We start from the raw sequence: 27,970 nt of genomic DNA on the forward strand, positions 1-27,970 counted from the left end.
TCGGAAGGTTTGTCGCTCTTTTTCAGCACTACTTCGAGACGTAGGCTCGATTCAAGTTGTGCCATGGACAACTGTAATCTTCCCAATCTGGATGACTGGATGCTCTTCATTCATCCGGCTTGGGATGTCCTAAAGGGCCACTGTCCTTCTTTCCATTGACGCATCCGGAACTTCCCAGTCCTCTGTTTACACAGCGAATTCTGAGGGGAACATGAGCACATCTGCAACAAGCACTAGTCTGCTGGACTTATCATCTCAATCTACTGACTTCTCGACTTCTGGATTGCCGTCCTTCCCTGACATTGAAAGGGAAATACCTTAGCGGACTTCCACGTGTATACTTACTACAGGCAAGTAGGAGTACCTCTGCTTAGAAAAGATTCAGAAGCACGAGCATCGTTCTCAGGCTTCATCCTGCATCCAAAGGCTGGTGCAAAATATCATTCACTCCCGATTTCAATAGAAGTATGGGGAGGGGAGTATTTAAAGGCCTGGTTGCCAAAAGAGACTGGACCCGATTCACCAACTCCACAGAAGTGACCACAAAAATCGGTCTCTCCAATTGACTGACCATCAGAATCACTGTCCAATGGAATGGAGCCTTCATGTCTGCGGCAGATTTCACACGATACACTCACACGACTTACCAAAGCCATATTGTCGCCGCCCTCTGACATGCGTCTCTGCAACATACATGGGCGGCACTTTTCGTCTGCCATGCACGGCCTCAACCTCAACCTTACCGCCGCCACCCCAACTCTCCAACCATCCTGTCAACCCTCCACCGTGTCAAACCTACGAACAAGATGCTTCCTCCACGCCCACCACGTCATGAAGGACCGGTCCGCGAGCTCCCTCGCAGCGAGCGAGCCACTCTCACCAAAGGCCCCAAGGCCACGGTCGAGCTGCTCTTGACCGAGGACGGCACTCAGCGCGTCGTCGTCGAATGTCCGCGCAACGCGCTCAAAGCGTTTTCGAACCTGGCAAGCCGACTTCTTGTCTCCGATGAGCACACCAACCTGCTCATCCCCGCTGGCAACGTTGCGCTCGGCGCGCTGCGCTACATAACGGCGTGGATTCCGCGCACCTGTGAAGCGGCCGATTTCATGCGCAAGTCTACCCATCCATCCATCCATCCATTTGAGTCTGGTGTTGGCTGACTGCAGGCGCAGCGATCAAAAGAAAGGACGATTTCAAGCAGAACGTCCTGGTCTACCAGGCCGCCCTTTACCTCGAAATCACCGAAATACTCACCACTATTGGTGGCATGCTCAACATGCGAATCGACAGCTTCGAACGGGCTCCGTGGAGCTTTGATGACACGAGCTACATGCTTCTCACGCTACCTCGACACTGCACCATGGTCAATCGCCTCATTGATAAGGTGGCCCTCACGCGCAGACGCAACAACCTGCATGAGGTACTTGAAAGATTCAGTGGCGAGAAGCTAGTCGGCCCAGCTAAGACTCTTCTAGGTCTTTCTTTGGCAGCTCAATTCTCTGTGCGCGACGCATCCTCAGCTCGCCAAACGCTTCGAGGAGGAGGATCAGCCAAAGGTGAGTCGCGAACACTGAGAAGCCAAACTTGAACGCCATCGCTGACTTTTTCCCTACACAGCCCCGCCAAAACCCCTTCCCAAAGGGCGATTCGCCCACCGGAGACGACCAGCGCGACTATTTTGGCCACGTCTTGTCCGACAGAGAGGTCGACTTCATCATGTGCCGTCACCACCGCTAACATCTGGCATGTGATCTTGGGCCATTACCAAATTAGGTAATCTTGCCTCATGGACTGATCAAAGAGGTGTTCAGGGGTACTGGATCACTAATGCTCCCTGTGGGGGATCACGAGCTTTCTAAAAGCCCCTCGAGAATAGTCTAGGACAGGTCTGAATCAACCAAGTGGAAAGTGCTGTCGTGTTCCATTGTGGCACCCAAAAACTCAGGGAAATCAATGCTGCCAGGAGATACTTACCTACCGTTTGAATGCTCCCGAGGACCAGATCTCGCATAGTGTCAATCGATGTCAGGGTAGGCGGTCAACCAGGAGAGAACGGGCCGAGATCTGCCGTCAGTATTGACGTTTTAGGTTTGCTCTCTATCTTCCCTCCGCTCTACTTCTCGACACTTCTGCTTGTCTTGCGCGCGCCAATTCACCAAGAATGATAGTAACCGTTGATGGCCTTGTATCGAAAGATGGACCCACGAAAGTCCTCTGAGTCGGTAATGTTGGACAACGGGTGACGTGCGCAAGGTTCTCCACCCGAGCCCACTTTAAACAATATACCAACAGCTCCAATAAGCTGGATCTGGACCGCACAAATCAAAACCTCAATCGACCTTTGTTTGAGGAGCATTTATCTTCTCCAGCCTTCATCAAAGCAGCTATGGCCACTGCAACCCGGCTACCCGAATCTCACCGCGTTCTCCAGTTGGAATCGATGGAGCAGCCATTGCAATTCAAGACAGTTCCAACGCTCCAACCAGGCCCGGGAAGTGCTGTTGTGCAGGTCCTCGCAGCTGCCGTCATTTTCTACTCGGGCGACCTGTACAATGGCAAGAGACAGTATCCCAGCCAATGGTTCCCGGCTGCACCGCAATCGGGCGGGTCGCCGCCGCCGGACCCGACGCAACGACACTGGCGCCGGGCAAGCTGGTTCTCCTCGAGTGTACGATCCGCGGCCGTGACAACGGCTCTGCCGTCATGCTGTCCGGAATCGTCCAGGACTTCAACGACGCCAGCGCGAAACTCATGCACGGCGAGTGGCGCAACTCAACCTACGCGCAGTACTGCAAGTTCCCCCTCGAGAACTGCATTCCGCTGAACGAGACGCGCCTCTTGGGTGATCCTTCTGCCCGCGGCTTGGGATATCGCGTCGAGGATCTGACGCAAATTTTCCGCCTGCTTGTTCCGTATGGTGTGCTTGACGATATTGGCCTAAAGCCGGGCGAGGCCATCATCATTGCGCCAGCGACAAGCCAGTTCAGTAGTGTAGCCGTGCGAGTTGTGCTAGCCATGGCTGCTGGTCGCGTTATTGCCATGGGTCGCAATGAGGTAGCGTGGAAGCAGCTGCGTGAGCTCGACGGGTGCGTCAGCACATTCAAAATCACCGGCGACATGGAGGCTGACGCTGCCGCTCTGCGGACTTGGGGTCTCACAGATGTCTTTTTCGAAATTTCGCCGCCTATGGCTGCTGGCTCGACGCACTTCAGATCTGGCATTGCGGCGCTGCGGAACGGAGGGCGGATCAGCTTGATGGGTGGTTTGCCGTCCGACGTGTCGTTTGCATATGAAGACTTTATGGTGCGCGGTCTCAGCATGAAGGGAACTTGGATATATACGCGGGAGCAGATTGATGACTTCTTGAGACTAGTCGAGTCCGGGCTGCTGTCGTTGAGTAAGAGGGGTGGGTTGCGTGTGGGAGCGACGTTTGGTTTGGAACAGTGGAGAGAGGCATTCGAGGCAGCGAAGGTGGCTCAAACGGATGAGACTGTGGCAATTCGCCCGTGGGAGCTGTAGGGAGCGTTCGTGTGTTAACGGACGGCATTCCGGGGCAGTTCAAGTGTTCGCTTCAGAGACGAATGATGAGCAATCGAGGTCGTTGAAGACAAGGAAAGTTCGTCCGCATGTTCACAGTCATCGTGGGGGTGTTGATGCCTACCTAGGTGTAGGTCCACCCAACTTTCCATTTCAGGAAGCTTCCTGTCTGAGATACGGGTCCCCTTCAAGCTCTCCTCACCTCCCTCTGCATCCATCTCTCATGCTCATGGTCATTTTTCGCATCCATCATCGAATCGTCTACATCCCACACTTCTGTCATCTTCAGCATCGCCATCATCAGCGAGAGCCGAATTCTTCCGAAACCGCAGAAACCACCTCAGCCGCCAAACAAAATGGCCTCTGTACAATTCACCTTCCAAGGCTTTGTCACCATCAATCGGAACAACGGCGCAGTAAATGATCCTATGCCATTACATTACTCAGTGACTGACATAGTACGACGCAGACTCTGAGGATCCCAGGCTACGTGATCAACAACTTGCGTCCGTTTACACATAATCTCGAAGCCGCAATTGTACGAGTTCCCAGTCAAATAGAGAACGAGCCAGCTTGCTAACGAACAACAGAACAGTGCCGTGGTAAAGCACATCCAGTTCTTAGAAAGGCAGGAACAAAAGTGGGAAAGGGGAGTGCGTAAACGGGAGCGCATCGCAGCCGAACAGCTCGAGGAAAATGAAAGACGAGATAAACGCAGAAAGGAGGATGAGCGGTCGAACAATGTGGCGATCAAGCAGGAAGAGGAAGACGCATACATAGTAGCCTTAGTGGATAAACTTTTGTATGAGGATGTGGTCAAGACGGAGGAACTGAGGGCAATTGTTAAGGAGGAGGACAAAGATTCACGGGTGTGGTTAAGGCACGGATGACATTGAGGAGACGCGTCGAGATGGACTTCTCTCCAGTATGCTATGCAGCCGTATTCTCATCAAGTAGGCAGGAAGTCAATCGAATCCGTCACCCTCTGGAGAAAATACATACACAACCCATGGGAAGAGCCGACCTCTTCCACGGGTACCAAAACCCCCTAGAGACACACGAATGCTCTTTATCTATAGGAAAGACGTCGTGTGCGTTGGGGCCAAACTGGCGGGGATATCTCGTCCTCATTTCGCAGCGAAGAAAGGACAGTGTCTATTCTCGAATCTATCCGCCCTGAAGATGTATATCCAACGTAGGTGGTTTGGATATGTCCAGCTGGTGAGACTATCAGCGGGCGGTTCATCTAACTGGTCTCTAAACCCAATGTTCCCATCTCGATCCCTAGTCTCTCGTCGACTGCCAGTCAATGTCGTTCAGATAACGAGTGCTCCTTGGCTCTCTCCACATCCAAGGGCGAGATGTTCAAGTCCTTGTCGCCGCATATCCAAGCATTTTTCATCAAGCCTGGGCCCCTTAGCCAACCTACCCACCTTGTACACTCGCCCGTCACGACGTCCTCAGCAGCATTGTTCCCAACGCAAGCGTCGACAGCGCTGGATTCCTCATCGCGATCCACTGCCATGCTACGCCTGCCATTCCTTGGCGGGACTAGCATTCGCGCTTGCACTCGCGCTGGCACTGCCAGCAGCCTTCAAACGGCCAACAATCCCCTCCGCGACGCGGCTTCTGTCATCGCGCATCTTGAGCAGCACGCGCATGACACGCTTGGCAATCTCCTTGCGCGCATTCGTCTTGCCGTAGACGTTGGTGATTTGGCCGATGGGCTCGCCGGGCGCCGCCACCACCGGGTCGTAGGGGAAGTACGCCGCGCCGCTCCACATGGACGGCACCCGCGCGTCGGGGGTCAGGCGGAAAATGGGCTGCCCTATCCCGAGCGAGATGCACAGCCGATTGAGCTGCTCACCGGGTGACAGGTCCGTTGGCAGCGGCGACTGCAAGGGCGAGTTCGAGTTGGAAGAGCTCGATGACGGCGGCGATGTGCCCGTGGCGCCGCTAGCCGTTGTCATTGCCGTTCCCGTTGTTGCCGGCGCTGTTAATATTGAAGGCGAGGGCAGCGCCCCTCCAGCTTCTGATGCCGACGGCGGACGCGCCGGCATGTTCGTGTTTGAAGTGAAGCTGGTGACCAAGACGCTGGGGCCGGCCGAGGGAGCGTTGACGGCGGCCATGGTCGTTGCGTTGGCGGCTGCTCGCAATTTCTTCTTGCTTGGGTGTCCCTTTTCGAGCATGTCACCTCGAGCTTGTAGCCAGATGACAGCTTGTCGGGCAGCGTGGCGTTTGGCGCTCTTCTTGCTGTTGAAAAGAACATCACGTGCGCCAAAAGGCTGCCCGGGGCGCGGGGCTATGTAGCATTCGACTGAGAAATTGGAACCGTTGCGGAACTCTTGATACGATGGCGCTGGTATGTCCACAGCACAGCAATGTTCTAAATGCAGTGTCAGATGGAGAGGGGGGAAACACATCTATTGGACCAAGCATGAGTTGTAGATAGAATCGACATACCAGCCAGCAGACCGACCCAATTCTCGTCTTGCGGAATCCACTGCTCGCTCTGCGCCTGTGCTGCTGCGCTACCCTCGGGTTGGGCCGACACTTGGCTCCTCCCTGTGTCCTCGCGCATCCCCCTTGCCATTTGAGTATTCCGCTCCTCCAACGCCCTTTCAAGCACGCCGCGCGCGCTTTCGCTGGCGGCGGCCTTGGCCTCCTTCTTGTTGGTAAAAGGGCCCGGATCGCTCACCTCGTACCGATTCTCCTCGCTGTCAAACATGCGCACCGTAAACGACAGCTTTACGCTCCACCCGGGCCGACCATCGGGCCAGCCGGGCGTCTCGGTGAAGTCGAATATGGGCTGTACCGCGGACTTGAGGCATATGTTGTTGAATTGCGAGACCGACTCTGACGACCAAACGCGCCCGGCTTCGACAGGCAGCGGCTGTGAGTCGGCTGTAGCATATGAAGATGGCGTCGAGGCGCGCGTGCGCGTCAGCGAGGTGAAGGGCTGCGGTTGCACCGGCGGCGAAATCAATGGCATCGTGTTGAGCTGTTCTTCAAAGTCGTCAATGCGTTGGGTGTTGTCGTCGAGAAGGCGGAGGCCAGGGACGCGGCCTTGCAATGATTGCGATGATTGCGATGAGGAAGCCGACGTCGCCATGGCGCTGGGTGGGCGACTACGGCCGCTTTTGAATCGAGGCGCCACGCGGGGATGTAACTGGGGCGTTCTGGAGCGCCAATGGACAAGATGTTGGATGGTCTGTTGGTGGAGCCAAAAGACGCGGTGGATTGATTCGTCGTGGTGAAAGACGCGTGGCCAGCCAAGCTCTACTTGCATGTCGCAAGGAAAACTTTCAGCGGCTCATCGAAAAGATGCCCAATCGAGCCGAACTCAGTCGGCAGCTTACGCACATGCTCGCAGCAAAGGCCGAAAATCGTTTCCCCACCATGCTTCGCGAGGGCAGCATCTTGCACCGCAGAGACTGGGCAAAAGCAAAAGATGACGGCGAGTGAGGGCGAGAGCAACAAGTCACCTCACCGCAAACTTTGCCTGCTGCACGGCAAAGATGCCTTTGACAAACTAAAAAGCATCAGAGGTCCGCTGGGCGCTGTGCCTGGGCTGTGCCTCGCGGCGGCATACAACCATTCATCAACGGCATGGGTATTGGCTTTGGCGCGCAAAAAGAAATCGCGTCTTGATGGGAAGTAACATCTTGCCGATGAAGCATGTGAATACCAACACCGAGATCCAGTGCATGTGCTGAAGTATGGCTCATGCAAGCAGATTTTGATTCGATCGCCCCGCCTCGCCTCGCCAGTTCTGTTGTGCCCACATTTCTATTCCACACGTCTGATGCATCAATTGTACTGTATTCAGCAAAGCACGAGGGCTTCTCGAAACTGCCCTGATCGGCACCGCTGCAACTCATCTCGCATCTTCAAGCAGGCAGCCATCATCATCATCATCATCATCATCGCATCCGCCCCCAGTCCGACATCGTCAACCGCCCGCCAAACACGCCCAGTCAACCAGGGCCAGACAAAAACCTCCAGGGTTTAGCAAGCGACGGAGCAGCATCCATGACATCCCTTGACCCCATCATCCCTGCCCTACATCTCTTAGGACAGAAAATGAATCCATCAGAGGGAGAGGAGGGGCGGAGGACGGGAAAGCCGGAGAGCTGCCCCGCGGCGGCTGGAGCCGGGGGGATGGGCCAGCGCATCTGGTCTGGCCAAGGGCAGAGCGGACGGGACGGCAAATCCCCCTGCACAGACTGCTCGGCTTTGCTGGGTTCATGACTGAACTCGCAGCAGAGGGATGGTCATGTGATGCGAGGATGCCGGGGGCCCTTGTTGGCTTGTGGGGACGGAAGAGGCAAGAGAAGAGAAGACTCAAGAGGGCAGAGGCACTGTTTGGTGTGAGTACGTCATAGGGTTGATGGTTGTGTGCAAGGCATGTAAAGTACCTGGGTGGAATGAATGACTAGCTCTACACATCCATCACATCGCCATCACCTACCTTTTCTTTATCGCTACCGCAACCAACGACCCGAAAGAGGAAGCATCCGTAAACTAGCAGCAAGCAAAATGCGGCAGCCAAACCAGTCAACCAACCCGCGGCGAGTGAGGGCTCAAAGAGAGAAACGCAGATCGACATGCCAGATCGACCCATCTACCGTCGTTCAAGTGCATACTCATTACTCAGATTGCGAGCGCCCTCGACAACCACTGGTCGCACAGGCCCATCATCGAATCGTGGTCGTATCTGTTGGTCCGATGGAATAGCGGAATTGATTGCAGAATCGATGGGTGGATGAAACGAGGGAATGTGGGTAGGTAGGATAAGCAAGATCGGAGATTGGCGGTGGTGTTGGCGATCCATTCTTCATCCCTACGATTAGCGAGATTCGGTATGCAGGGTGTAGGCAAAGTAGAGGGTGAGAAGGATTGGGAAGGGTTCCTTCTGGTCTCTGCATCCTCTACGACGATGATGGAGTGCTTCGTACCGAGAAGTTGGTCGGTGGGTTAGTACGGGCTGCGTCGGAGAATGGAAGGCGACCAAACGGCACTGTCTATGTATTATTATTACTTCTATATCTGCTTTCCATGCATTGACTGAAGGACGACCATGTTAATCCACGCTGGGGAGTAGGCAACAGGAGGTGTGCTTTGTTCGATGGGAAGGGAGCCTATACTGAACATGTACCATGTCCGTAGACAGCCTTACATTAAGACATATACAACAACTGGTGTAGGAGACTGTAAGGGATGTATGTGTACAGTGATGATGCAGCCGATGACGAGTATTAGGGGCAGTAGCTGAAACGAAAAGGGTGGTCGCGTGAGCAGAAAGGATGAGTCCGGGGAATACGAAGGGCGTTGAAGGGAGCCGACGCTGTGATGTTGTAGTAGGACAGTGGCAGGTAGAGACAAGATGAACGTTAGAACAGGTCCATCCACCATGCACGGCGGACCAGAGGTTTCCTCTCATCCGTTCGGCCCGCCATCCTGCGCTTCGTATGTTTCGCCCAACTGCGGTAGTGCCGGGTCAAAGTGTCGAATGCTCCATGTGTCTTACCAGCGTTGTCAATGAGACGCGAGTTGGAGTTGAAGCAAGCTAAGCCGCAGCCAAAACCCGCTTCGACTCCAATGTGGTTGGTAAATGAGAGAAAGAAACAGGTATGCAGTGCAAATGCCGATGCCAGATCCGGGGAAGATGTGATGCGTGCGTTTGAGTGGAAAAGGGGAAGAAGGGGAGATGCACTGGAACGTATGATGCTGATGCTGGTGCTGATGATGATGCCGCCCAAAACGTTTCGCTCTATCATCTTTGACATGTGCGTTGCGACGCGATGCAAATCCACGCCAACGTACCGCGAGGCACGCCCATGTGTTCCATCTAATGTAGACAGGGCAGGGAGAAAGTTGATCCAGGGAGGTAGAGGAAGGGAGGGAAGGAACCGTTCACTACTTTCCCGTCCGTAGCGTAGCGTAGCGTAGCGCTGCAAGCAGCCCAGACAAAGCCAAGTAGCGTTGGTCCGTCGCGCGCACCACTTCGGTGCCTGCCGATTCCCTGCAGTGGTGGCCCCAGACAAGGGAGAGAGAGAGAGAGAGAGAGAGAGAGAGAGAGAGGGGTGCTTGAGTTGTTTCTCCCGCCGTTGCAGTTGCCCTGGCTTCTCTCGCCTCACGTCGCCGCTCCACCCTAACACGCTTCGTCTTGACTCACTGCCGCTCACAAGCCTGCCCGCTCCTCAAGTCTCCATCCACTGCCCGCTGCTGCACCGTCTGTTTGTCATGCAACAGTTACATCGATGCGTGGCCTGGATGGTTCTCTGGCTGGATTTTGCCGAACGGGAACAGACACGGGAAAGGACCCCTCCAACGCCAATCCCAACAACCCGCTTATTACAGCTGGTTGCGCGATCATAGATCGCCTCCCCTGGTGCCCTGGCCAATCACGCCTAGACTACCCATGGACGTCGGCAGGGCAATCGAGTCCGAGCCGGACCTTTGCACCGAATCCCTCTTTTCATGACCCTTGACCTTGTCTGCGACTTGGTCGTTGCCCTCGCTCTTCAGGTCTGTCGTAGAATGCGCGCCAGCACCGTTTCCATTGGTGGTCATGGCTGACGCGTTGCCGTTGCCAAGGGACATGCGGTGCAGGCTTTCGGCGAGATCGTGCTGCGACAGGCTAGCCATGGTGATTGGTGATTGCGGGGTCGACAGGGACGTTGTCAATGCCGTAGCCGTTGGAGCAAAAGGCAGCGCACAGTATCGCGCCATGGGATGCATCGACGGTGGCGGGAACGACGGCGGCGGCGGCGGCGGCGGAGGCGGCATTGCTGCCGCAGTCATGTACATGCTGTCCACAAGGTAAACGCGTTAGTCTCGAAGCCCTGGTGGTGCGTACAACGCGCGGGAGTTTTGAGCGAGCTCGGCGGGCGGAAACGACGTGGGATCAATCAGGCGGGTTGGGGGGGGGGGGGGGGGGGGGGGGGGGGGAGGGACGGAATCGACGACAGTCTGTACGGCACTGCACAATGATAGCACCCAAGAGCAACAGCACAGGCAAGGTCCAGCAAACAAGGCAAGCCGCATGCGAGAGCAAACACTGGTATAAAGCGCGCAATAATACACAAACGAATGCAAACCATAAGGAGAACCAATCATTTCCGGGAAAACCCATGAAACTAGCAAAGTTGCAATTTAGAGGAAAAGCAGCATGCTCTAAAAAGCATCCATCCCGAACGAGACCATTGGCTCGTCTGCAAAGGGGAATCGAAAGACTAGCTACAACCCGAGAAAACCTCCATGGCGTGTGGAGAAAAGAAGAAAGTGTCGTTCCCGCGAGGGCCGCAAGAAGATTAGGAGAGCAGCAGAAGAACCCCTGGCTAGGCCGTGTTGTACAGGATTTTCTCTAGACCGCCGTTGTGAAGAAGGGAAAGAGCAACTTTTTGGTATTGGGGGGAAAGGCATGAAAACCCGGGAAATTGACTGAGACCGAACTTGATGATGATGAGAGTCGTGACGTGGCATGCATAAAGTGAGAAAACCATGGACCAAGCCAACCGAGTTAAAGAGCCTTGAAAGACCTTTGAATGCACGACGTACGCGAACTCCCGCTGAACCCTCAAGAAATTGCAAGGAATTTAGCTTACTGTGGCAGGGTCAGCAAGCCTCAATTGAGGACGGTTCACTGCTGCCATACCTTCATGGGAGCAAACCCACCGTACGGACCGGGCATGCCCATGTTGGGGTAGACCGGGGGAGGAGGGGCCGGGCGGTATGGAGTGCCAGCGGGACCCGAATTGTTCTGGCTACGGCCCCAGCTAAGACGGACGCGCGAGTTGCCAATGGGATATCCCTGCATCTGGTTGATGGCCATCTCTGCGGCATGGCGCTGCACGAACTGGACGAAACCGCAACCCTTGCCCGGCGGGATCTTGACGTAGGTGATTTCACCGAAACCCTGGAAAAAAGAGCGGAGCTCGTCCTCGGTGACGTAGCCCGACAGACCACCGACAAAGACGGTCGTGTTGTTGGGGTCGGTGAATTGATTCATGGGCTGAGGAGCGCCGTAGTAGCCAAGAGGTGGTGCACCCATTCCGTACATTCCCACAGGGCCGGGACCGTGCATGCCACCCATGGGACCAGCTCCGCCCGTGCCACCGCCGCTCTTGTTCTTGGGAGTGGCAGTGGAAATGCGCATCGGGCGGTTGCCGCAGTAGACTCCCTGCATCTCGTTGAGCGCGCGCTGCTGTTCGCTCTCGTCCGAGAAGCGAACGAATCCGTAACCACGAGACATGCCGCTGATGGGATCCGTCATGATCTTGGCCGACTTGCACGAGGGGTACTTGTTTTGGAAAAGCGAGACCAGGACGTATTCGTTAACTTCGGGGCCGAGGTCTCCAACGAAGATCGAGTACTCGGGTCCGCGGTCGTCACGGCGGTCAGCGAGACCTCCGCCGGAAGCCCAGTTCAGCTTGAAGGGACGGTTCGTGTTGGGAATCATCTGGCCGTTGAGCGTAAGAGCCTTGGAAGCAGCCTCGGGAGTTTGAAAATCGACAAAGCAGTAGCCGGCGTTGTTTCTACCGTGGTTAGGGTTGGTTGAACGAGTCAAGGGATTCGTAACTCACCCAGAAAACTTGTCGCGGATCATCTTGACATTGACTTGCTCACCCATGCCGAACCAGACGCTGCGGATGAAGTTTTCGTCGATCCATGGCTCAAGTTCGCCCATCCTACACCTGTATTAGCCACCAATTGCAAAGTGTTGCGCGTCGACCTTGGGTGAAGTGAAAGCTTCGGACCGACGCGCCGTGTGCGCACGCGTACCAGAGGGTTGTCTTGGCTTCGCCGCCAGGGCCTGGTTGAGCAGCGTTGGGCGCTCCAACGGGCATGTTTCCACCTTGGAACTGGCCAGCCGCGCTCTCGATGGGCTGGCCCATCTGAGGTTGTGGTTGACCTCCAGCGACGCCCTGCGCGTTGGAGTCGTCGGCGCCGGGCTGGCCTTGAAACGAGTTGTCGTAGGGGAAGCTCATTGTGACCGCGCGAGGTGCTACGGTAGGTATATTCTGAAGTGTGAAAAAGTTGAAGAAGTGGCTGAGGTTAACGTCCTAGCGTTGACGACGGTAGAAGCTAGCCGGGCGAAGGATAAGTCAGCACAGGCGCTCTGATCGCACAGCGGAGAGCCATGTGAGAAAAGCATGAGGCACGAGCCCGCAGCCCAGATCAGGCTTGCAGATGGTTGACGCTTGGGGCAGAACTCACCTCGAGAAGAATGACTGCAGATGGCAGATGTATCGCCGAGATTGCGACAGACAACCTGGATTGCGCGCGCAGGCAAAGCCCAAGGAAGCAGAAGCAGCAAGCCAGATAGAATTGAAGGCGACTTGACTTGGGAGAGACCGCGCGAGCGAGCGTTCAGAGTTAGGAGAGCCTAGCAATGCTGAATGAAGGTCGTTTGCTTGAAGAGGCGGAAGCAGCAGAAGAGAGGTCACTCGCGAATCTGCCGAGAGATGAGAAAGAGTCAGTCAGCAGGCGGCGTCGGCGGCGGCAGCAAGAATGAGTAAGCGCAGGCCAGATCACATGCGCGCGCAAGGGACAGCGAGCAGAGGGTTGGTAGAGTGACGTTGGGCGCGAGGTGGGAAAGATGTGGGAGAGGGGTGGAGTGGTGGTTGTGTGCGGAGGGTTGAAGAGGTGCGGTCCGTGAGCGGCAGAGCGAGGTAGCGTCGTCGTCGTCGTCGGCGGCGGCGGCGGCGGCGGCGGCACGACCCACGACCCACGACAACGACAACGGGCCCAAGAGACACGCGCGCGCGCGCGCGCTCGCGCAAGGCAGTGCGATGGAGCGTGTCGGTGGGTCGACTCAGCGGCCGGCGACGCACAAGTTGCTGGGCGTCGAGGATTGCAGAATGAACGACGGCCGGGGCAGCGAGGATCGCGGTCGGTTGGGAGTGGCAGACGGGCGGACCGAAAGATGTCCAGTGTGGGCCATGGCCGTGGTGGGCAAAAAAAATTGAACAGTGGACTTACCAAGCTAATGACGACGGGCTGAAGCAGAGCGGCAATGCAGAGAGACTGGCGCCAGACTGGAGAGACGAAAGACCCAACACGCGCGACGCAAAGGGAAGACGAGCGGAATAAATAAGCGTGGGGAGTGGTGGTGAGGGATTAGTGTGTAGGTTGAGGGCGAGCGAGGAGAGGAGCGAAGGGAAGGGAAGGGAAGAGGAAAGGGCAGACGCAGTCCCGTGATTCTGCTGCTGGCGAGCGGTCCCATGTTTTGGCCAGAGTCTATCGAGCCCACGACCGCAACCCAACCCGCGTCCGTCCGCAACCAAAATGCCCGCCGTCTGCACGACATGTCGTCAAAAGTCTGTAGGGCTGTTTCAGCAAGATGAAGACGATCGTCTTGACCGCTTGCAGCGCCCCCCGCCCTCCACTCCCCTCCACCAAGTGCTCCACATCGGGTGCTCTCAACAGAGACCCGCGGGCCCGGATCTCCAAGCTGCAAACAGCTGGCGACGTTTGCCATCCATGGCTCCAAATGTTGTACCATGGCACGCCACTCCCGACGACCCGTTGCGCGGCCATCCCTCCCGACCACTTTTGCCCTTGACATGAGATCTGCTGCGGGGATTCCACTACGTCTCTGTCTGCCCGCGTCTGTGCTGGCCCGGACACCACGAGAATCACGTTGCTTGTTCTGTACAGGGGCCGCTCTTTGGTAACTGCTTCACTCGTTTATTGGCAGCTACATTGACGAGCTCGAGGCCACGAGACCAGTCATCAACCCCACCATCCCTCCCCAGTAACAATCAGCACATCTCCAACCCCAGCTTTTTACTTGCTTGGGGGAACGCCCTCGGCCGCCTGGGAGTCGCCAAACGAGTCGCGTCCAGACTCAAACACCTTGTCGAAGTCGTACTCGCCCCACCTGATGTCCGGGTTGAGGCCAGCAAACTTCCACTCGCCATTGACCTTTTTGTACCAGTGCGTGTTGGTGCTGTGCGCGTGTCCCTTGACGGCCACCTTGGTGCGCGTCGAGTCCGTGTACCGCTGATGCGGCACGCGCAGCTGGTGCACGCCAATGACCTCGTCGTCCGAAACCTTCTCCCACTTGGTACCGCCGATGAAGTGTTGAGTCTTTAGCAGCGGGTCGCCGAGCACATCAGGCGACGAAATCATGCCAATGAACTCCTCCGCAGGCATGGCCTCCCAGAGCTTGTCCAGGAACGAGCGGTAGTCGATCTGCAATGGACCATTGGCAACGGCTTCAACATGATGACGGAAACGTACTGACCCTCAACGTCGGCGCAATGCACTTGCGCAGCCTAGCCCAGTCCTTGGTATCGTAGCTATCGGCCCACTCAACAAGACAATTGCAGAGGCCAAGGTAGTCTGGTTGCCATTAGTAACGCACCATGGTCGCCAAGCTGGGCTCCATACCCTCAAAGGTGATGTTCTTGCTGGCCATTTTGGAATGCGTGGGATGGTTGAATCGGGAGAAATCGAGTGATTGGTACGTTCAGAGCAAGAAAGACGTCAATGGTCTAAGGTGCCTGATATATACGTCCATGTCACAGTTCCGGATCCCCATGCTAAGGCGTGTCCGGCGGACTCTGCGGGGGGACCCGAAAGCCGCGGGCACGATGCGAACCATGTTGACATGAATCTAGAAGAATTCGGATCGGTTGCGGCAGCTGGAGGCGAATGGGAGAATTTAGAAAAATGCACAAGTTTGGGTCGATAGACTTTGGGCCCTGGAAAGCATAGTCCTACTCCTAGGAGCAGCATAGCGTGCCATGGTGTGGAGGGGCCCGGCGGCTTCTGCCATTCCTCCTGTCGCCTCGACGCACGGGCAGCTTGTCAGTTCGCTATGGAGCAACCGTGGGATAGCCAGCGGGAGTGCGGGCCTTGACAAGATTGACGTGAGTCTGGGGCGGGTAGGGCGTTGGTGAAAATGGAGCAGCTCGTGCACCCGGACCGGAGCTGAGCTGGCGGTGGAGGTGGAGGTGGAGGTGGTGATGGCTGACGGGCGCGCGGGATTGCCGCCGGCCCGAAGCTTCGACCTTCGGGTGACCTCTACTGCGCTGTCACTAAAAGCAGTCAATGATCCTGAACAAGACCTTGCCATGCGTGTTTGAACATGTCCAGGTCCAATTCATGTCAATTTGAAAACAACATCAAGGCAAAATCCTGCGGCCTCAGGAGCCATTAGACGCACACTGAGCTCCAGCACAGCTCCAGTACCAACTAATATGGCTGGGTCAACGGTAAGCAAGACCACAGCACCGCATGTTGTCGCTGAGAGTGCGTTTCCGCGGCTTGAGCTGCCGGAGCTACTGCATAAATACCTGAACATCGTCTGTTGGTGCTTCACACAGACGTCGGTCTGGGGCCAAATGACTCGTAGTGCCTGAGCTTTAAAGAAAGCGCATTTTGGGGGGGGGGGGGGGGGGGGGGGGGGGGGGGCAATGGAAACCGCCATGAGCTTGACGACATGTCGAACAAAGGCCTTTTCGGCGGCAGCGACAATGCCTCGAACGGGCCATGAATGATCAAAGACCTGGGCAATAGGAGTGACGCAACCCGGAGCGTCTTGGCGCCACCGCGACTTTGACCCTCCTGCGACACGTCCAACGCAACAATCCACGTCCAACGCCTTCACAGGCGTCTCAGTCTCATCCTCTCCCAGGAACCAACCAGCGAGCAACCACCTTTGCCCCTGTTTCGTCCTCCCTTGACGCCCCTTCCTTTGCTTCCTCATCCTCGACCCGGCCATGTCGGACGCCAAATACCAGCCCGCACCGACGGCCGAACCGCCGCGCGACCCCCCGCCGACCTACGAGTCTGCCGTCGACACGAGGGAGCAGTCCGCCGCCAGTGCGGGCCCCTCGCCCAACCCTCGCCGTCAAACAATGTCGCGCGTTCCCCTGCCGCTGGACCTGGCTGCTTTGAACGAACTGAGGGGCAAGAGGGTTATTCTGGCTTCGGCGAGCCCCAGGCGGCGACAATTGCTCGCGCAGGTGCGTCAGAGGCAGCAAACACGGTCAATACAAGTCAGGTCTAACACAGGGGCATCGTCCACCACAGATTGGCCTGCAAAATGTTGAAGTAGTGCCGTCAACGTTCGCCGAGGACCTGCCCAAGAGCATGGCGCCATTCGAATACGTGCTCGAGACGGCGACCCAAAAGGCGCTGAATGTGTACAAGGCCGAGATTGACAACGAGGAAAAGGGCGAGCCGGCCCTCATCATTGCCGCCGATACCATCATCGTTGATCATTTCGGTGCCATACTCGAGAAGCCGCGCAGCGAGCGCGAGCACATTGAGATGCTCAAGGGCCTGCGCGATCACGGCGAGCACCACGTCTTTACGGCCGTGGCATGCATGAGCCCGCTCGAGAGCGCAAGGGATCCAGGCTATGCAATGAAGACGCACGTCGAGGACACGGTAGTGCGGTTCGATAGGAGCGGTACGTCAAATCAAACCAGCCCTAGTTCATTGTCCCCTTTGAAAAGCCCCATAGAGTCTGAGGCATCCGCTGACTTGATCTCGTCACACAGTCACCGACGACCTCATCCTGGCGTACGTGCGCACGCGCGAGGGCGCCGACAAGGCTGGCGGCTACGGCATCCAGGGCATTGGATCCATCCTGGTCGAGCGCATCGAGGGCACCTTTGACAACGTCGTCGGCCTGCCCCTGCGCGCCACGCTCCAGCTGATTGAGCAAGTAACCAAAGACGAGGACGAAATGGACGAGGACCTTGCCGCCGCCATGGACGGTGACGTGGAAGAATAGGATTAGAACTGCGGTTGAGAAACAAAGGGCAGGAACATGAGTTGTGTACGCTAAGGGGCCCTCGTGGAGTTGGAGCATGTGACGCGGGAGAACAGCAGGTCGTTCGCTGACCATTGGAGGGTCATGCCATGCTGCATCGGCGTACATACGGGGCATCGTTATTGGTCGACCGAAAGCAGAAGAATGTCGACGCAAGTCTCATATACCCAAACACCTACACACACACACACACACACACACGCACACCCGCCTGCATACATATCGTTGGCAGCTTGTTCATGGTAGCAGAGGCAAAAGAAAGCATCGCGCAACAGCCGTAGGCTCATGAGAGTATGTACATGACAGGAGAAAACAAAACGCCAAACGAACCAAAATTGAAAAAGACTGACCACATGTTCGCCTCTCTTCCTTTTTTTTCCCTCGATCGATCAATCATCTTCTTCGCTTGAGACCCCGTTCGAAAAGGATACGTAGGTATGTATGGAAAGGATGCAATCAATGAATGACTCGATGCCCTGTGTCGTTGTTGACCCCGTCCTGTTCCGTCATGTCATGTCGTGTCAAGTCGTGTCAAGTCGTGTCAAGTCATGTCGTGTCAAGTCATGTCAATACATACATACATAAGGTAAGGTACCTTGGTGGTCGCACGCCGTCTGAAGTCTTGAGCTTCGTCCATTTGGCCGACTTTCCTGGCGCGGGGCGGCACATGTGAAAGTGCGGTCTCTTTCAACTCTTTCTCTCTCTCTCTCTCTCTCCTCTTTCAGTGGTCTTGTTTCGTCACTGGTTAGAGAGAAGGGCTTCTTACCATCTCCTAGGAATTCTCTTTTCCCCTTTATCAAGCCACTGGTTAAATTGGCGGGACTGGAACTGCTCAGTATGTTGAGGTAAGGTTGGTTAGATTACTGCGACTATCAAGATATAGTTTCACACCCGGTGAACTTGTTGACATGAATTACTACGTTTGATTCATTCGTTGCTGGTCGTAAGATGCGCCCGCGTGCTATGCTTTCTGCCAGTCCGTCTGCCCTCTATAGACATGCCATCCATATCATGCCATGTTATATGCCGCCATGCGATGCAATGCCAAAAAAAAAAAAAGAAAGAAAAGAAAAGAGGAAAAAAAAAAACACACACAAAAACACGAAGCTGGAACAACAAGCCATCCGCCTGATATGTAGCCAAGTGAAGTGATGCGTCGTCGTCGAAAACAATCAACCGCCTCCTCTTCTGTCATTCTTTCTTAAACGGCGAAAAAACAACCTTACTCCTTGGCGATCTCCAGCACGGCCTTGCCAAAGTTCTTGCCGCTCAGCATGCCAATGAAGGCGTCGACGGCGTCGTCCATTTTGTCGACGTGCATCTTGGTCTTGAACGTGCCTTCGTGGATCCACTTTTGCACGTTCTCCTGGTGCGCCTTGGCGTGCAGCGGGCCCATGTCCGCGTCCATGACGATGAAGCCGCGCATCGTGATGCGCTTGCTGACGACGTGGAACAGGTTCTTCACGCCGTACCGCTCCTCAGGGGTCAGGTTGTATTGCGAAATCATGCCGCAGGCGACTGTTGTTGTTGTTGTTGTTGTTAGCAGGAGCATAGTTGTAGCCGAGCTTGGGAAAACTTACTGATGCGGCCCTGGTTGTTCATGGCCTCGAGCGCCGCCTCGAGCGTCTCGCCGCCAACGTTCTCGAAGTAAATGTCGATACCCTGGGGCGCCAGGCGTTCCAGCGCGTCACCGGGCTTCTCCTTCTTGTAGTTGAATCCAGCGTCAAAGTTGAGTTCCTTGAGGATAAAGTCGAGCTTGGCGTCGTCTCCAACGCTGCCGATGACCTTGAGGCCCTCGTGCTTGGCCAGCTGGCCGACGAGCTGGCCGACGGCACCGCTGGCGGCCGAGATGAAAATCGTCTCGCCCTTCTTGGGCTTGCCAATCTCGTAAAACGACGAGTATGCCGTCAGACCGGGCATGCCCAGCGCGCCAGTGAACAGCTTGGGGTCCAGGTTGTAGGGGTTGTTCAGGTGGTTAAAGCCGTTTGCCGACTCCTCGGGGAGCACGCTGTACTCCTGGATGGGGCACATGCCCGAGACAAGGTCGCCAGGCTTGAACTTGGGGTTGGCAGACTTGAGGACCTTGCAGACGACGTTGTTGTCCATGGGCTCGCCGAGGTTGAACGAAGGGAAGTACGACTTGGAGCCGGGCGTCCGCATGCGGCCACGCTGGTACGGGTCGAGCGAGGCGTATAAGTTCTTGGTCACGATACCGCCCTTGGGGGGCTCAACCGTGTCGAGGTCGATGGGGCGCGGCTCGACGGCGAGGTCAACGCCGGGCTTGGGCCAGCCCGTAGGCGCGTTCTTGTAAATCAAACTCTTGTTCTGGACTTGAACCATTTTGATGTCGAGTGCGGTGGTAGGGAGAGAATGACTGGGAGAGAATCAAACGGGCGGGGGGGGTTGGACTTGTGTAGGAAGTTGCGAATAGTTGGTATCAGAATAAAAGAAGAAGGCGAGAGGTGGGCAGGACGAATTTATAATATACACAGAGCTGCCAGCAGTGTAACCGCCAGCAAAGGGAAAGAGGGGGAAGAGAAAAAAAAAAAAATCAGACGGGCGATATCACCGCGCCGGAGCAGACAATCGCCGGCTCCTAACGTACGCACAGAGGGGCCTTCTTTCGCCCATCTTCGACGATTGCATCATAATAGGTCAAGCCCGCGGTCGGTAGTGGCGGGCGTCGGAGCCACTCATCGAACCCTCACGACTGGCCGTGGCCGAGTGCCGAAAAGGTCACGACGGGGACGGTGGGGGGTCACGGCCGCGAGCGCGACTGACGTTCTCCGCCCCGAGCGGCCCGAAGCCGTGTCGGTCCCGACGTAGATTAGAAATTATGACGCATTGAGGGTTTTGAGTGGCTCCTTTTGCTCTGGTTTGAATGGTTTGGAGACAATGAAGCTGTACAGTCGCAGACTCCTCAAGAACACAAGCCATAGTCACGTATCTGAAAACTCAGGACGATAAGAGGCAGTGAAGGGGCGCCGGGCAGGAGCACGCTTTTGGATGTCCGCTCCGCATCGCCCGGGCGTGCTGGCGGTGGTCCTTGTGCTGGGTGAAAGGGCTCAACGTGTTTTCGGTGCGAGGTCCAGGCGAAACGGGCCAACGGAGACGGAGACTGTATTGAGTATGTAAGCCGTTGACGGTGGCTCAAGGCTGGTGGTTTCTCTGACGGGACGGCCGATGGTGTGGTGTTTCGGAGGGCGGGGAGATGATTTGTGAGAAAAAGGTAGAGATGGAACGAAAGGATGGTGATCGGCTTGCGAAACCGCGGTGGCTGCCCCGCGCCTGCGATTGCCTCGATAAGCCAGACAGGTTGCTCCCGTCCTGCCTTGACCGCCGCCCCCCCAAAAAAAAGAAGGAAAAAAAAAAATAAAAAAAAATTTAACAACAGCGGGCATAACCCTTGACGTCACGTCACGGACCTTGGGGGCACCCTCGCCAGCCAGGTCCGGGTCCAACCTCCGTCGCCTCCTGAGATGTGCGCTCCCCGACCCACAGCCAACCCTGAGCCCACGAGCCCACGTTGCTGTTGCTGAGCAAGCCGTCGCCGATTAATAATCCCAAAGACGACCTGAGCATGTGTAAACTCGGCACGAATGCGGTACTACCTACGTGCAGAAGGCGTCCCAGCAGGCAAGCAAACATCGTCGGATACGAGGCAGCCAACGAGGCAGAAGCGCGAGGAGAAGAAAGGGGTGGGGGGGGAAAAACACCTTGTTGGACGGCGACTGACGCACCATGCCCAAGCACAAGCACCCCTTGGTACAGACAGTATCACCGAGGTGGTCGACGGACGTTGTTGTCGCAGAAGCAAAAGCAGAAGCACGACACAGCCAGCCAGGTGCAGGCAGATCAGCCAAAGAGCCGCGGTAAAATTAATTCTAGATATCTAGATCTGCGCCCATCAACCGGGGTCGGACGTCGCTCGGACCCAATTATTCGGGACTTCCTGCCTTGTAGGGCTCCGAAGCCCATGCGTCGTGTCTTTTCCCTGAATGTTCTGTCGCTGTCCTTTGTCCTTCGTGATGATGACCAAGCTGTCGACTGGTTGAGATGGAGCGGCGGCCATGTCCAGTCAGCAACGAGCAGCGACATGGACGTGGACATGGACATGGACATGGACATCGACATCGACATCGACATCGACATGATTCTCGTTGCTGGTGCCGTCGGCGGATGCGCCCAATTTCTACTTCCATCACCTCTTCTCTCCTTCTGCAATCATCATCATGTCTCATGAGATTTGATCATCCAGGGCCAATCATGTTGTCAACATGTCGTTGATGTGATTACCATGTTGTCGAGCTTCACAGTTTCGCAATCATGACGCAGCTCCTTCGTGCATCGTGCCATCCATTTGCATTTCTGAATTTCACTAATCACCCGTTTGACGCAGCGCAAACTCTGCTGTTGCCTTGACGCTCTCCTTTCCCTGATCCCTCTGCTCCCCCCTTCACACTCGCACTACCACTAAAAGTCGAAAGAAATGTTACCATCTTATCCACATCTGCACTTGCGGAGCAGTCGTCAACTACCACAGCTGCGCCTACGAATCATTCATGCATACCTGCCATAGGCTTGCTTTCAAGAACGTGCCATGTCTCTCATCATTCATCCCCCATCGCACCAAACCACCAAAAATTAAAAAAAATTTAAAAAAAAAAAAACCTCCTACCCCACCAAACCAATACCCACAATAGCCAACAGGCCCCACAGCACGGCCATGGTCGCCGCCAACGCCGCCCCGCCTTTACCTCCACCACCAACAGCCCCCGCGTTGCTGATGCTTGGCGTCGGCGTCGCGCTTGGCGTTGTTGTGGCGGCTGACGACAGCGACGACGACGCACTTGCAAACGTCGTGGTAGTGGTAGCAAGCGAGGATGAAATGGTTGATGAGGATGAAATTGCGGATGTGGATGTAGTGAACGTGCTCGATGGGGCCGCGGAGCTGGTGACCGAGATGGTCGTTGACGGCGTTGATGTCGGAAAAGACGTGAAGGGGGGGTATACCGGAATCGAAGTAGTGGAAATGATAGTGACGGTACAGGTTATCGAAGGAGCCGCGCAATCTGGCGTGTGAGGCGTGTGTCGCTGGACGCCAAACGGTAATTTCGACTTCTTCGTGCACCCTTCTAATACTGGTGCTGCTGCTGCTGCTGCTGCTGCTGCTGCCAGGTGATGCTCGTCCATAGGCACAGGCGGATTCCGCTCCGTAGTCAGGGGCGCGGGCACTGGGTAGAAGGTTGCAGTGATCTCCTGGGTGACAGTGCCGGCAGAGGGGACGAGATGAACCGTGACCGTATCAAGCGCTGTGACGGTCGTCCACTCCGTGACAACAACGACCTCGGTGATAGGAGCCTCCCCCTGTCTCCTCTCTTTGACAACACCCTCCTTTCCAACGGATGGACTAGATGGCTGCGAAGGCCCGTCAGTCGGCTTGGTCAGCGTCTCAGTGTACGGCTGCTCTATCGTCGTCTTGAACGGCGCAATGCTCGTTTCGGTGGAGCCATCTGCCTGTGGGATCAGCGTCGTGTGGTCCAATATAAGCGTAAATGTGGCAGTGGCCGTCTTGAAGTAAGTGATTGGGTCGTACGTAAAACGGGTGGGTGGTTCGTCAAGGTTGCAGCCATGAGGAAGCTCTCTAGGGGGGATCTGGTTTGTCGGGGGAAGGACGGTAGCAAGGTCGACGATGGGACCGATGGCGGCATTGAAGGGGGCGAGCGACATTGTGTGTAGCGGCATCTCGACGGACTGGTGAGAACCCATTTTGAATGTCGGAGGACTACACGTCGCAGCCAGTTCTCAGGTGGATGCTGGAAGACAGCTTTGAAGTTGCAACGGTTATAAAGACTTGAGTTTGCCTCGATCGAGGACGTCTCGTGATACGAGCCAACGAGACATAAGAGGAGACTTGTTTGCTTGCCGGCCAAGTTTGCTTCTCGTGTTGGAGTCTGGAGTATGTCGTGACGCGCATGTGCTGCTCTGTCCAAACACAAAGATAGTATGAAGAGCAATAAATTGTACCACGATTCTGAAGGGCGTCGGAGTGAGAAGCTCGAAAGGCTCCTTTGGAAGGTACAAGGAGAATTCGGGTCCTATCGAGGTGGTTTACAAATGAAGGTTTCATGCTCAAAGACATACTGCCGGCCAATTTTGCGCCCTCCGCGAGGCTGTCTTCATGTGCGCCCAAATGTGTACAACGAGCTCCAGTGTTATTGTAACGAAATTTGTACAAAAGCACAAACCCCGGGCGCACCGTTCAACGATGATATAAAACTGATAGATGTAGAACATACCTGAAATTTCAAGCTGCCCAAAATCAAATCGATGCATTCTATCCGCCTCTTGTACTGCAAAAGTAATGCAAAAATGGCACCCTCCATGCGCACATCACGGGGGATCTACTCTGCGGATTCCCACGACTCTTGCCATTCTCTGTTCCATGCCCCAAACGCGGTCGTCGACTAGCTGTATGTCTCTCTCGACGCCTTTGGCAATCCTTGACAGTTTGTAAGCCCCGAGATTCAAAAGCGGGATGCGTGGCACTTACAAACAAGCATCACCAATTTCCTTTGCGATTCTTCTGGTTTCCAGTCGAGCCAAAGAATTCATCATTGCGACGACAGCGCCCTTCTTACGCAGCCAAAGGTAGCGCTCACGGAAGCCTGCTTTTCGATATTCCGTCTTGTAGTAGTCATCGTCATCGCTGGGCGCGTACCCTTCGCCATTGCGCACATGAGGATCATGAGATGAACTCCGTCCTATCTCGACATCGTCGCGCAAGAATGGCCGCTCTAGCTCCCGAAAGTCGCGAATCAGATGCCGAATCGCTTCGCGCATGACACGGGTGCTGACGTCGTCGTGGTGTATGTCCTTGGCATCGGTCACTGCGTGGCTGTCCAACCGCATTCCGATAATCTCCTTCTCCGAGGCACTGCTGTACCTATTGTTGTTGTTGGGATATCTGTTGGTGCCGCTACCCCTTCGCTTTCCTGATCCGCCGCGAGATCCTCCCACAAAACGGCTGTGCTGGCGCTGGAAGCGGCGCACTTTGCGTAAATGCGCGCGTTCCTCGTACAGACCCTGCTTCAAATTGCCCAACGCGTCTGGGATCTGCGTGCCAGCTGCGGCGACGGTTTGTAAATTCTCCCAAGAGACGCGCAGGAACGTGGCAACAGTGAAAGCAAAGCTGACGAAGCCGATGGCTGTACTAATGAGCGAGAGCGGCGAAATCTCCGTATGGGTGCTGAGGACCACGCCCATGGCTTGTTTGTCGGCTTGGCGGGCTTGGGCTTGAAACGGAGAGGCCCTACTGGACGGTTTTCGTGTCAGCGATTTTATGTTATTGGGCTCTGTTTTCTTGGATTTCCAGAGTATATGTGAGCATTTTTGATGGCTCTTGATGCGAGAGGAAGGGTCACAGGTTTTGTTTCTGTTTACAAGCGCTTACCTTGATGGAAATCCTCCACCTTGCGAACGAAAGGCGTAACCCCAGTGTGAGTAGCTACACGTGGGCTAAGACATGGAGATGAAGATAAGAGCGGTGGAGGAGCAAACGGGCTTCAAGCCGACGTGGATGTGGCTGCAAAGGGCGTATATGAGCGGCGACCGTCAGAACGGCGAGATATCATGGGGTATGGGTTGAGGCGGCGGTATCGTCATGGCAAGGAGCGAATCTGGGAAGGAAATTGCCATGTCGAGGTCAGATGGCGATGAGACGTGATGAACGTGACCAGCGAACAAGGACCACGCGGGCCAACAAGCAGATGGGTCTAGCGGCATGGGCGAGGTCATGATAGAGTCGGGCTGACTAGGAGAGTTCGACAGTGGTGGTCTGCGGACGTTGGAGGCTGCCCACCGACAGATGGTTGAAAGAATGGACGTTGTTGTCGTCACTGCCACTGCTGCCAAGCGCGCGGCCGAGCTCCAAGCACTCGTCCATCGCGTGTGCCAACCCAACCCAACGCCTGCGCCTCCTTCCCTTCCCTTTCCTTCCCTTCCCTTTCCTTCCCTTCCCTTCCCTTCACTTCATGTAACTACCGTAGTCCTCGCTCGACACACCCGACACTACACTCGACATCTGATCCCTCATCGCTAGCCACATCCCATCCACCATGTTCTTCTTCTTCACCTGCGGCTCGCACAGTGAGTCTACCAGCTCCTCCGACGCTCGCAAGCCTCCCGGCATACTTGGCTAACACTCAACAAGCGTTCCAGTCGCTCCTCAAGGGTTACGAGAACGTCACGGTTCAGTGCCAAAACTGCGGCAACTGGAGTGGGCGCGTTTACAAGCGTTGGTAAGCATCAGCAGGAGCTTCCCCCAGCCTGCGCGTGCGCACGCGCCCGGCCTCCCGCCTCTCCACAACTTCTCCACACTCCCCATGCTGACTCGGCACAGGCAGTGGTTCACCTTTTGCTTCGTGCCCATTATTCCTTTCTCCCTGAAACCGTGGCACGAAATCGGCTGCCACATTTGCAACTTTTTCCAAGACATCAAGTCCGCCGTCGCCCAAAAAATCCACATCTCATTCACCAACTAACCACCTCCTCCTTTCTTACAGATATCGCCCCGACGTGCAAGCTCAGGCTAACGGCGGCGGCCCGCAATACGGCGGCCAGATTCCAATGGAAACTTACGGAGGCAAGCAGCCCCAGCCACAACCGGAGCCGGCGCCGCAAGCCCAATATCAGCAGCCGCAATACAAGTAACGCGCCGACGCCGGCAAGCTATCCCGCCGTCCGAGATTTGCCTGCGGCCCTATCATACCCCCAGCATGACTGCATATGGGCGCATGTGCTGAGGCGGACATGGCTGCGCCTCCGACGCGCGTTGCGCTTTCGCTGCATACAGTGTGTTCGAATTTGGCGGCTGCGACGAAATGAAAAGGAAAAGCTTCACAAGCAAGCACGGATGTGGAGTGCAAGCCCTGATGGTAATAGGCTGGACTGATGAAGTGCGGCCGGGCGTTTTGGTTTTCGATGCATACGTTTGGTGGGGATTGATACCAGATACCATAGGCTCCTCGAAACTGTTTTTTTCACTCGCAACTTTGAGTTTTGTGAATTGGGATTTGAAAGCTACCAAGTGCTCTGGCTTGGGCCTTACATGCTTCCTGTTAAATCGCCTGCTGAATCGTCCCAACTCCCTTCTACTCTCTTGTATACCACAGCTTAGACGTCCAAGTGTTAGATGCTGGATGGATTTTGATTTACCTAAGCATACCTTGATGTTAGCGTCTCTAACAAGTTGTGACCATTCCCCACCTGTAGCTATGCGAGGGCAACGTGTCCCAAAAAACTTGCAACATCTAGATTGCACATCATCTTCAACCAAGATTCAGTCACACCACATTGCAGACCTCTTTCCATCCCATCTCGACCACAAACATAAACTCCTAAAGCAAAACAACAGAGCCCAAAAAGATCCACCAGAGCAAACGGCAAAACAAGATGCAGCTTCTGTGGATCGAACACAGTACCTCCAGATACCGCACAGTGGTTTGTAGGCTGAAGTAGACTTCAGTCTGGCGCTCTCCCAAGTGAGCTAAAGCTGCAGTTTTACGCTAATTAAAAGTGTATTGCAATTTATATTATCTATTATGACATCATTTAATTAATTGATTAATTGATTAATTAATCAATTAATTAATTAATTAATTAATTAATTATTTTACGTCTTACTAGAGCTATAGGCTATCTAAGATAGAGCTATCTATAGGGGATACTATATACGTTTATAAAGTAAGTAGATTAATTAATTAATTAATTAATTAATTATTTTACGTCTTACTAGAGCTATAGGCTATCTAAGACGGAGCTATCTATAGGGGATCCCGCGTACGTTTATAAGGTAAGTAGGAATGCCCGGCTAAAGGATCTCATATAATAAGGCGCGATTCTTAGTATAATATTAGTATAGGGTAGGTATAGACGGATAGTTTATCTAGGCTCTTTTTAGGTAAGGGGGGGCTAAGGACTAGCCTTCCTACTATTATCTAAGTAGATAGGTAGTATAGAGTAAGAGTAAGGAAAGGAAGGGGGATAGGGAGAAGGCGTATATAGAAAAGTAAATATAGTATAGGGTGGTAGGTAAGGTAGATTATATATACGCTCTACTATAGCGTTCTAGTACTATCCCTAATAGCACCGTTCTTAGTTAGCGTTATATAACACCTTTCTTAGTACCTATAAAGGTAAAAAAAGCGGGTAAGGTTTTTAACTAGTAGCGTCTATCTTCTAGCTAACTAGTATAGTTAGCTAATACTTATTATAGAAAATAAAGAACGCTTAAGAACCTAGGTTTAATCTACGTTAATATTACTTATAATTTAATCTAGCCTAGTTACTACTATTAGATAACCGCACGTTAACATTATTACTAATAATAGGGCTCTATACACCGCCCTAGCCTAGGTATACTATATAGATGAACAGCGTTAAGCTCTTACCTTACCGCTAAACGGTCGTCTAATTATTATTAGGAGTAGGAGGGTTTAGCTAGAGTAGTTACGGAGTAGTCATCTAAGTTATATTAACGCCTTCCTAATCTAGAGGGCTAGGGTCTTAGTAGAGGCTCTATATAAGGTAGAGGAGGGATATAAGCCTAGAGGGTATTAGGTAGATTACGGATAAAGG

General features: G+C 54.7%; 12 protein-coding genes and 1 non-coding gene across 13 annotated transcripts; 5 read left to right on the plus strand and 8 right to left on the minus strand.

Moving 5' to 3' along the window:
• The first annotated feature begins 707 nt into the window (after window positions 1–707).
• On the plus strand, window positions 708–1,945 carry IWZ02DRAFT_265905 (uncharacterized protein). The gene is made up of 4 exons (XM_066763416.1): window positions 708–1,110; window positions 1,173–1,420; window positions 1,476–1,556; window positions 1,618–1,945. Exons 1-4 carry the CDS (start codon window positions 807–809, stop codon window positions 1,735–1,737), a joined length of 753 nt encoding a protein of 250 aa, XP_066623379.1. The 5' UTR covers window positions 708–806; the 3' UTR covers window positions 1,738–1,945.
• Window positions 1,946–2,386: 441 nt separating this feature from the next.
• Window positions 2,387–3,519, plus strand: IWZ02DRAFT_469619 (uncharacterized protein; the record flags this gene model as incomplete). Its single annotated transcript, XM_066768733.1, has 3 exons — window positions 2,387–2,524; window positions 2,575–3,303; window positions 3,325–3,519. The coding sequence occupies 3 exons, from the start codon at window positions 2,387–2,389 to the stop codon at window positions 3,517–3,519; spliced, it is 1,062 nt and encodes a 353-aa protein (XP_066623380.1).
• A 1,404-nt stretch (window positions 3,520–4,923) lies between these two features.
• IWZ02DRAFT_265956 (uncharacterized protein) lies at window positions 4,924–6,924 on the minus strand. The gene is made up of 2 exons (XM_066763417.1): window positions 6,001–6,924; window positions 4,924–5,923 (listed from the first exon to the last, which is right to left on the minus strand). The coding sequence occupies exons 1-2, from the start codon at window positions 6,824–6,826 to the stop codon at window positions 5,064–5,066; spliced, it is 1,686 nt and encodes a 561-aa protein (XP_066623381.1). The 5' UTR covers window positions 6,827–6,924; the 3' UTR covers window positions 4,924–5,063.
• Window positions 6,925–9,912: 2,988 nt separating this feature from the next.
• Window positions 9,913–10,350, minus strand: IWZ02DRAFT_433122 (uncharacterized protein; the record flags this gene model as incomplete). The annotated part of the gene is made up of 1 exon (XM_066766266.1): window positions 9,913–10,350. The coding sequence occupies one exon, from the start codon at window positions 10,348–10,350 to the stop codon at window positions 9,913–9,915; it is 438 nt and encodes a 145-aa protein (XP_066623382.1).
• A 499-nt stretch (window positions 10,351–10,849) lies between these two features.
• On the minus strand, window positions 10,850–12,831 carry IWZ02DRAFT_266002 (mRNA binding post-transcriptional regulator). Its single transcript, XM_066763419.1, has 4 exons — window positions 12,760–12,831; window positions 12,325–12,627; window positions 12,126–12,230; window positions 10,850–12,077 (listed from the first exon to the last, which is right to left on the minus strand). The coding sequence occupies exons 2-4, from the start codon at window positions 12,528–12,530 to the stop codon at window positions 11,183–11,185; spliced, it is 1,206 nt and encodes a 401-aa protein (XP_066623383.1). The 5' UTR covers window positions 12,531–12,627; window positions 12,760–12,831; the 3' UTR covers window positions 10,850–11,182.
• Window positions 12,832–14,220: 1,389 nt separating this feature from the next.
• On the minus strand, window positions 14,221–15,165 carry IWZ02DRAFT_265975 (Scytalone dehydratase). The gene is made up of 3 exons (XM_066763418.1): window positions 14,938–15,165; window positions 14,792–14,889; window positions 14,221–14,739 (listed from the first exon to the last, which is right to left on the minus strand). Exons 1-3 carry the CDS (start codon window positions 14,963–14,965, stop codon window positions 14,332–14,334), a joined length of 534 nt encoding a protein of 177 aa, XP_066623384.1. The 5' UTR covers window positions 14,966–15,165; the 3' UTR covers window positions 14,221–14,331.
• Window positions 15,166–16,158: 993 nt separating this feature from the next.
• IWZ02DRAFT_266067 (septum formation protein) lies at window positions 16,159–17,372 on the plus strand. Its single transcript, XM_066763420.1, has 3 exons — window positions 16,159–16,517; window positions 16,585–16,966; window positions 17,058–17,372. The coding sequence occupies exons 1-3, from the start codon at window positions 16,272–16,274 to the stop codon at window positions 17,291–17,293; spliced, it is 864 nt and encodes a 287-aa protein (XP_066623385.1). The 5' UTR covers window positions 16,159–16,271; the 3' UTR covers window positions 17,294–17,372.
• Window positions 17,373–18,519: 1,147 nt separating this feature from the next.
• Window positions 18,520–19,962, minus strand: IWZ02DRAFT_266090 (uncharacterized protein). Its single transcript, XM_066763421.1, has 2 exons — window positions 18,913–19,962; window positions 18,520–18,850 (listed from the first exon to the last, which is right to left on the minus strand). The coding sequence occupies exons 1-2, from the start codon at window positions 19,670–19,672 to the stop codon at window positions 18,555–18,557; spliced, it is 1,056 nt and encodes a 351-aa protein (XP_066623386.1). The 5' UTR covers window positions 19,673–19,962; the 3' UTR covers window positions 18,520–18,554.
• Window positions 19,963–20,673: 711 nt separating this feature from the next.
• Window positions 20,674–21,575, plus strand: IWZ02DRAFT_519228 (uncharacterized protein; the record flags this gene model as incomplete). The annotated part of the gene is made up of 1 exon (XM_066770733.1): window positions 20,674–21,575. Exon 1 carries the CDS (start codon window positions 20,913–20,915, stop codon window positions 21,573–21,575), a length of 663 nt encoding a protein of 220 aa, XP_066623387.1. The 5' UTR covers window positions 20,674–20,912.
• Window positions 21,576–21,880: 305 nt separating this feature from the next.
• Window positions 21,881–23,284, minus strand: IWZ02DRAFT_266112 (uncharacterized protein). Its single transcript, XM_066763423.1, has one exon. It carries the CDS (start codon window positions 23,099–23,101, stop codon window positions 22,007–22,009), a length of 1,095 nt encoding a protein of 364 aa, XP_066623388.1. The 5' UTR covers window positions 23,102–23,284; the 3' UTR covers window positions 21,881–22,006.
• A 396-nt stretch (window positions 23,285–23,680) lies between these two features.
• IWZ02DRAFT_266172 (uncharacterized protein) lies at window positions 23,681–24,944 on the minus strand. Its single transcript, XM_066763424.1, has 3 exons — window positions 24,786–24,944; window positions 23,886–24,694; window positions 23,681–23,834 (listed from the first exon to the last, which is right to left on the minus strand). The coding sequence occupies exons 2-3, from the start codon at window positions 24,596–24,598 to the stop codon at window positions 23,726–23,728; spliced, it is 822 nt and encodes a 273-aa protein (XP_066623389.1). The 5' UTR covers window positions 24,599–24,694; window positions 24,786–24,944; the 3' UTR covers window positions 23,681–23,725.
• Window positions 24,945–25,236: 292 nt separating this feature from the next.
• Window positions 25,237–26,129, plus strand: IWZ02DRAFT_266102 (uncharacterized protein). Its single transcript, XM_066763422.1, has 4 exons — window positions 25,237–25,480; window positions 25,545–25,632; window positions 25,734–25,832; window positions 25,897–26,129. The coding sequence occupies exons 1-4, from the start codon at window positions 25,450–25,452 to the stop codon at window positions 26,042–26,044; spliced, it is 366 nt and encodes a 121-aa protein (XP_066623390.1). The 5' UTR covers window positions 25,237–25,449; the 3' UTR covers window positions 26,045–26,129.
• Window positions 26,130–26,786: 657 nt separating this feature from the next.
• IWZ02DRAFT_t62 lies at window positions 26,787–26,889 on the minus strand. Its single transcript has one exon. It is a non-coding gene; the product is annotated as a tRNA-Phe (tRNA).
• Between the last annotated feature and the right edge of the window lie 1,081 nt (window positions 26,890–27,970).

The sequence above is a fragment of the Phyllosticta citriasiana genome, assembly GCF_038021145.1.
Source record: "Phyllosticta citriasiana strain CBS 120426 chromosome Unknown IWZ02scaffold_6, whole genome shotgun sequence".
In the NCBI taxonomy this organism is placed as follows: Eukaryota; Fungi; Ascomycota; class Dothideomycetes; order Botryosphaeriales; family Phyllostictaceae; genus Phyllosticta; species Phyllosticta citriasiana.

What these genes read in the sequence shown, in the direction of transcription:
- IWZ02DRAFT_266090 (XM_066763421.1), bottom strand. Translation starts at nt 19,672, where the DNA reads ATGGTTCAAGTCCAGAACAAGAGTTTGATTTACAAGAACGCGCCTACG. An exon ending in GAACAACCAGGGCCGCATCA is followed by an intron (nt 18,851 to 18,912) that starts GTAAGTTTTCCC and finishes CAACAACAACAG; the next exon opens with TCGCCTGCGGCATGATTTCG.
- IWZ02DRAFT_266067 (XM_066763420.1), top strand. Translation starts at nt 16,272, where the DNA reads ATGTCGGACGCCAAATACCAGCCCGCACCGACGGCCGAACCGCCGCGC. An exon ending in GGCGACAATTGCTCGCGCAG is followed by an intron (nt 16,518 to 16,584) that starts GTGCGTCAGAGG and finishes CGTCCACCACAG; the next exon opens with ATTGGCCTGCAAAATGTTGA. An exon ending in AGTGCGGTTCGATAGGAGCG is followed by an intron (nt 16,967 to 17,057) that starts GTACGTCAAATC and finishes CTCGTCACACAG; the next exon opens with TCACCGACGACCTCATCCTG.
- IWZ02DRAFT_266102 (XM_066763422.1), top strand. Translation starts at nt 25,450, where the DNA reads ATGTTCTTCTTCTTCACCTGCGGCTCGCACA. An exon ending in GGGCGCGTTTACAAGCGTTG is followed by an intron (nt 25,633 to 25,733) that starts GTAAGCATCAGC and finishes GACTCGGCACAG; the next exon opens with GCAGTGGTTCACCTTTTGCT. An exon ending in AACTTTTTCCAAGACATCAA is followed by an intron (nt 25,833 to 25,896) that starts GTCCGCCGTCGC and finishes CCTTTCTTACAG; the next exon opens with ATATCGCCCCGACGTGCAAG.
- IWZ02DRAFT_265975 (XM_066763418.1), bottom strand. Translation starts at nt 14,965, where the DNA reads ATGGCCAGCAAGAACATCACCTTTGAGG. An exon ending in CAAGAACATCACCTTTGAGG is followed by an intron (nt 14,890 to 14,937) that starts GTATGGAGCCCA and finishes AATGGCAACCAG; the next exon opens with ACTACCTTGGCCTCTGCAAT. An exon ending in GCATTGCGCCGACGTTGAGG is followed by an intron (nt 14,740 to 14,791) that starts GTCAGTACGTTT and finishes GGTCCATTGCAG; the next exon opens with ATCGACTACCGCTCGTTCCT.
- IWZ02DRAFT_265956 (XM_066763417.1), bottom strand. Translation starts at nt 6,826, where the DNA reads ATGCAAGTAGAGCTTGGCTGGCCACGCGTCTTTCACCACGACGAATCA. An exon ending in TTGGGTCGGTCTGCTGGCTG is followed by an intron (nt 5,924 to 6,000) that starts GTATGTCGATTC and finishes CACTGCATTTAG; the next exon opens with AACATTGCTGTGCTGTGGAC.
- IWZ02DRAFT_266112 (XM_066763423.1), bottom strand. Translation starts at nt 23,101, where the DNA reads ATGGGTTCTCACCAGTCCGTCGAGATGCCGCTACACACAATGTCGCTC.
- IWZ02DRAFT_266002 (XM_066763419.1), bottom strand. Translation starts at nt 12,530, where the DNA reads ATGAGCTTCCCCTACGACAACTCGTTTCAAGGCCAGCCCGGCGCCGAC. An exon ending in GAAGCCAAGACAACCCTCTG is followed by an intron (nt 12,231 to 12,324) that starts GTACGCGTGCGC and finishes ATACAGGTGTAG; the next exon opens with GATGGGCGAACTTGAGCCAT. An exon ending in ATCCGCGACAAGTTTTCTGG is followed by an intron (nt 12,078 to 12,125) that starts GTGAGTTACGAA and finishes TAACCACGGTAG; the next exon opens with AAACAACGCCGGCTACTGCT.
- IWZ02DRAFT_265905 (XM_066763416.1), top strand. Translation starts at nt 807, where the DNA reads ATGCTTCCTCCACGCCCACCACGTCATGAAGGACCGGTCCGCGAGCTC. An exon ending in TGAAGCGGCCGATTTCATGC is followed by an intron (nt 1,111 to 1,172) that starts GCAAGTCTACCC and finishes CTGCAGGCGCAG; the next exon opens with CGATCAAAAGAAAGGACGAT. An exon ending in GACGCAACAACCTGCATGAG is followed by an intron (nt 1,421 to 1,475) that starts GTACTTGAAAGA and finishes AGACTCTTCTAG; the next exon opens with GTCTTTCTTTGGCAGCTCAA.
- IWZ02DRAFT_266172 (XM_066763424.1), bottom strand. Translation starts at nt 24,598, where the DNA reads ATGGGCGTGGTCCTCAGCACCCATACGGAGATTTCGCCGCTCTCGCTC. An exon ending in GAAATTGGTGATGCTTGTTT is followed by an intron (nt 23,835 to 23,885) that starts GTAAGTGCCACG and finishes CAAACTGTCAAG; the next exon opens with GATTGCCAAAGGCGTCGAGA.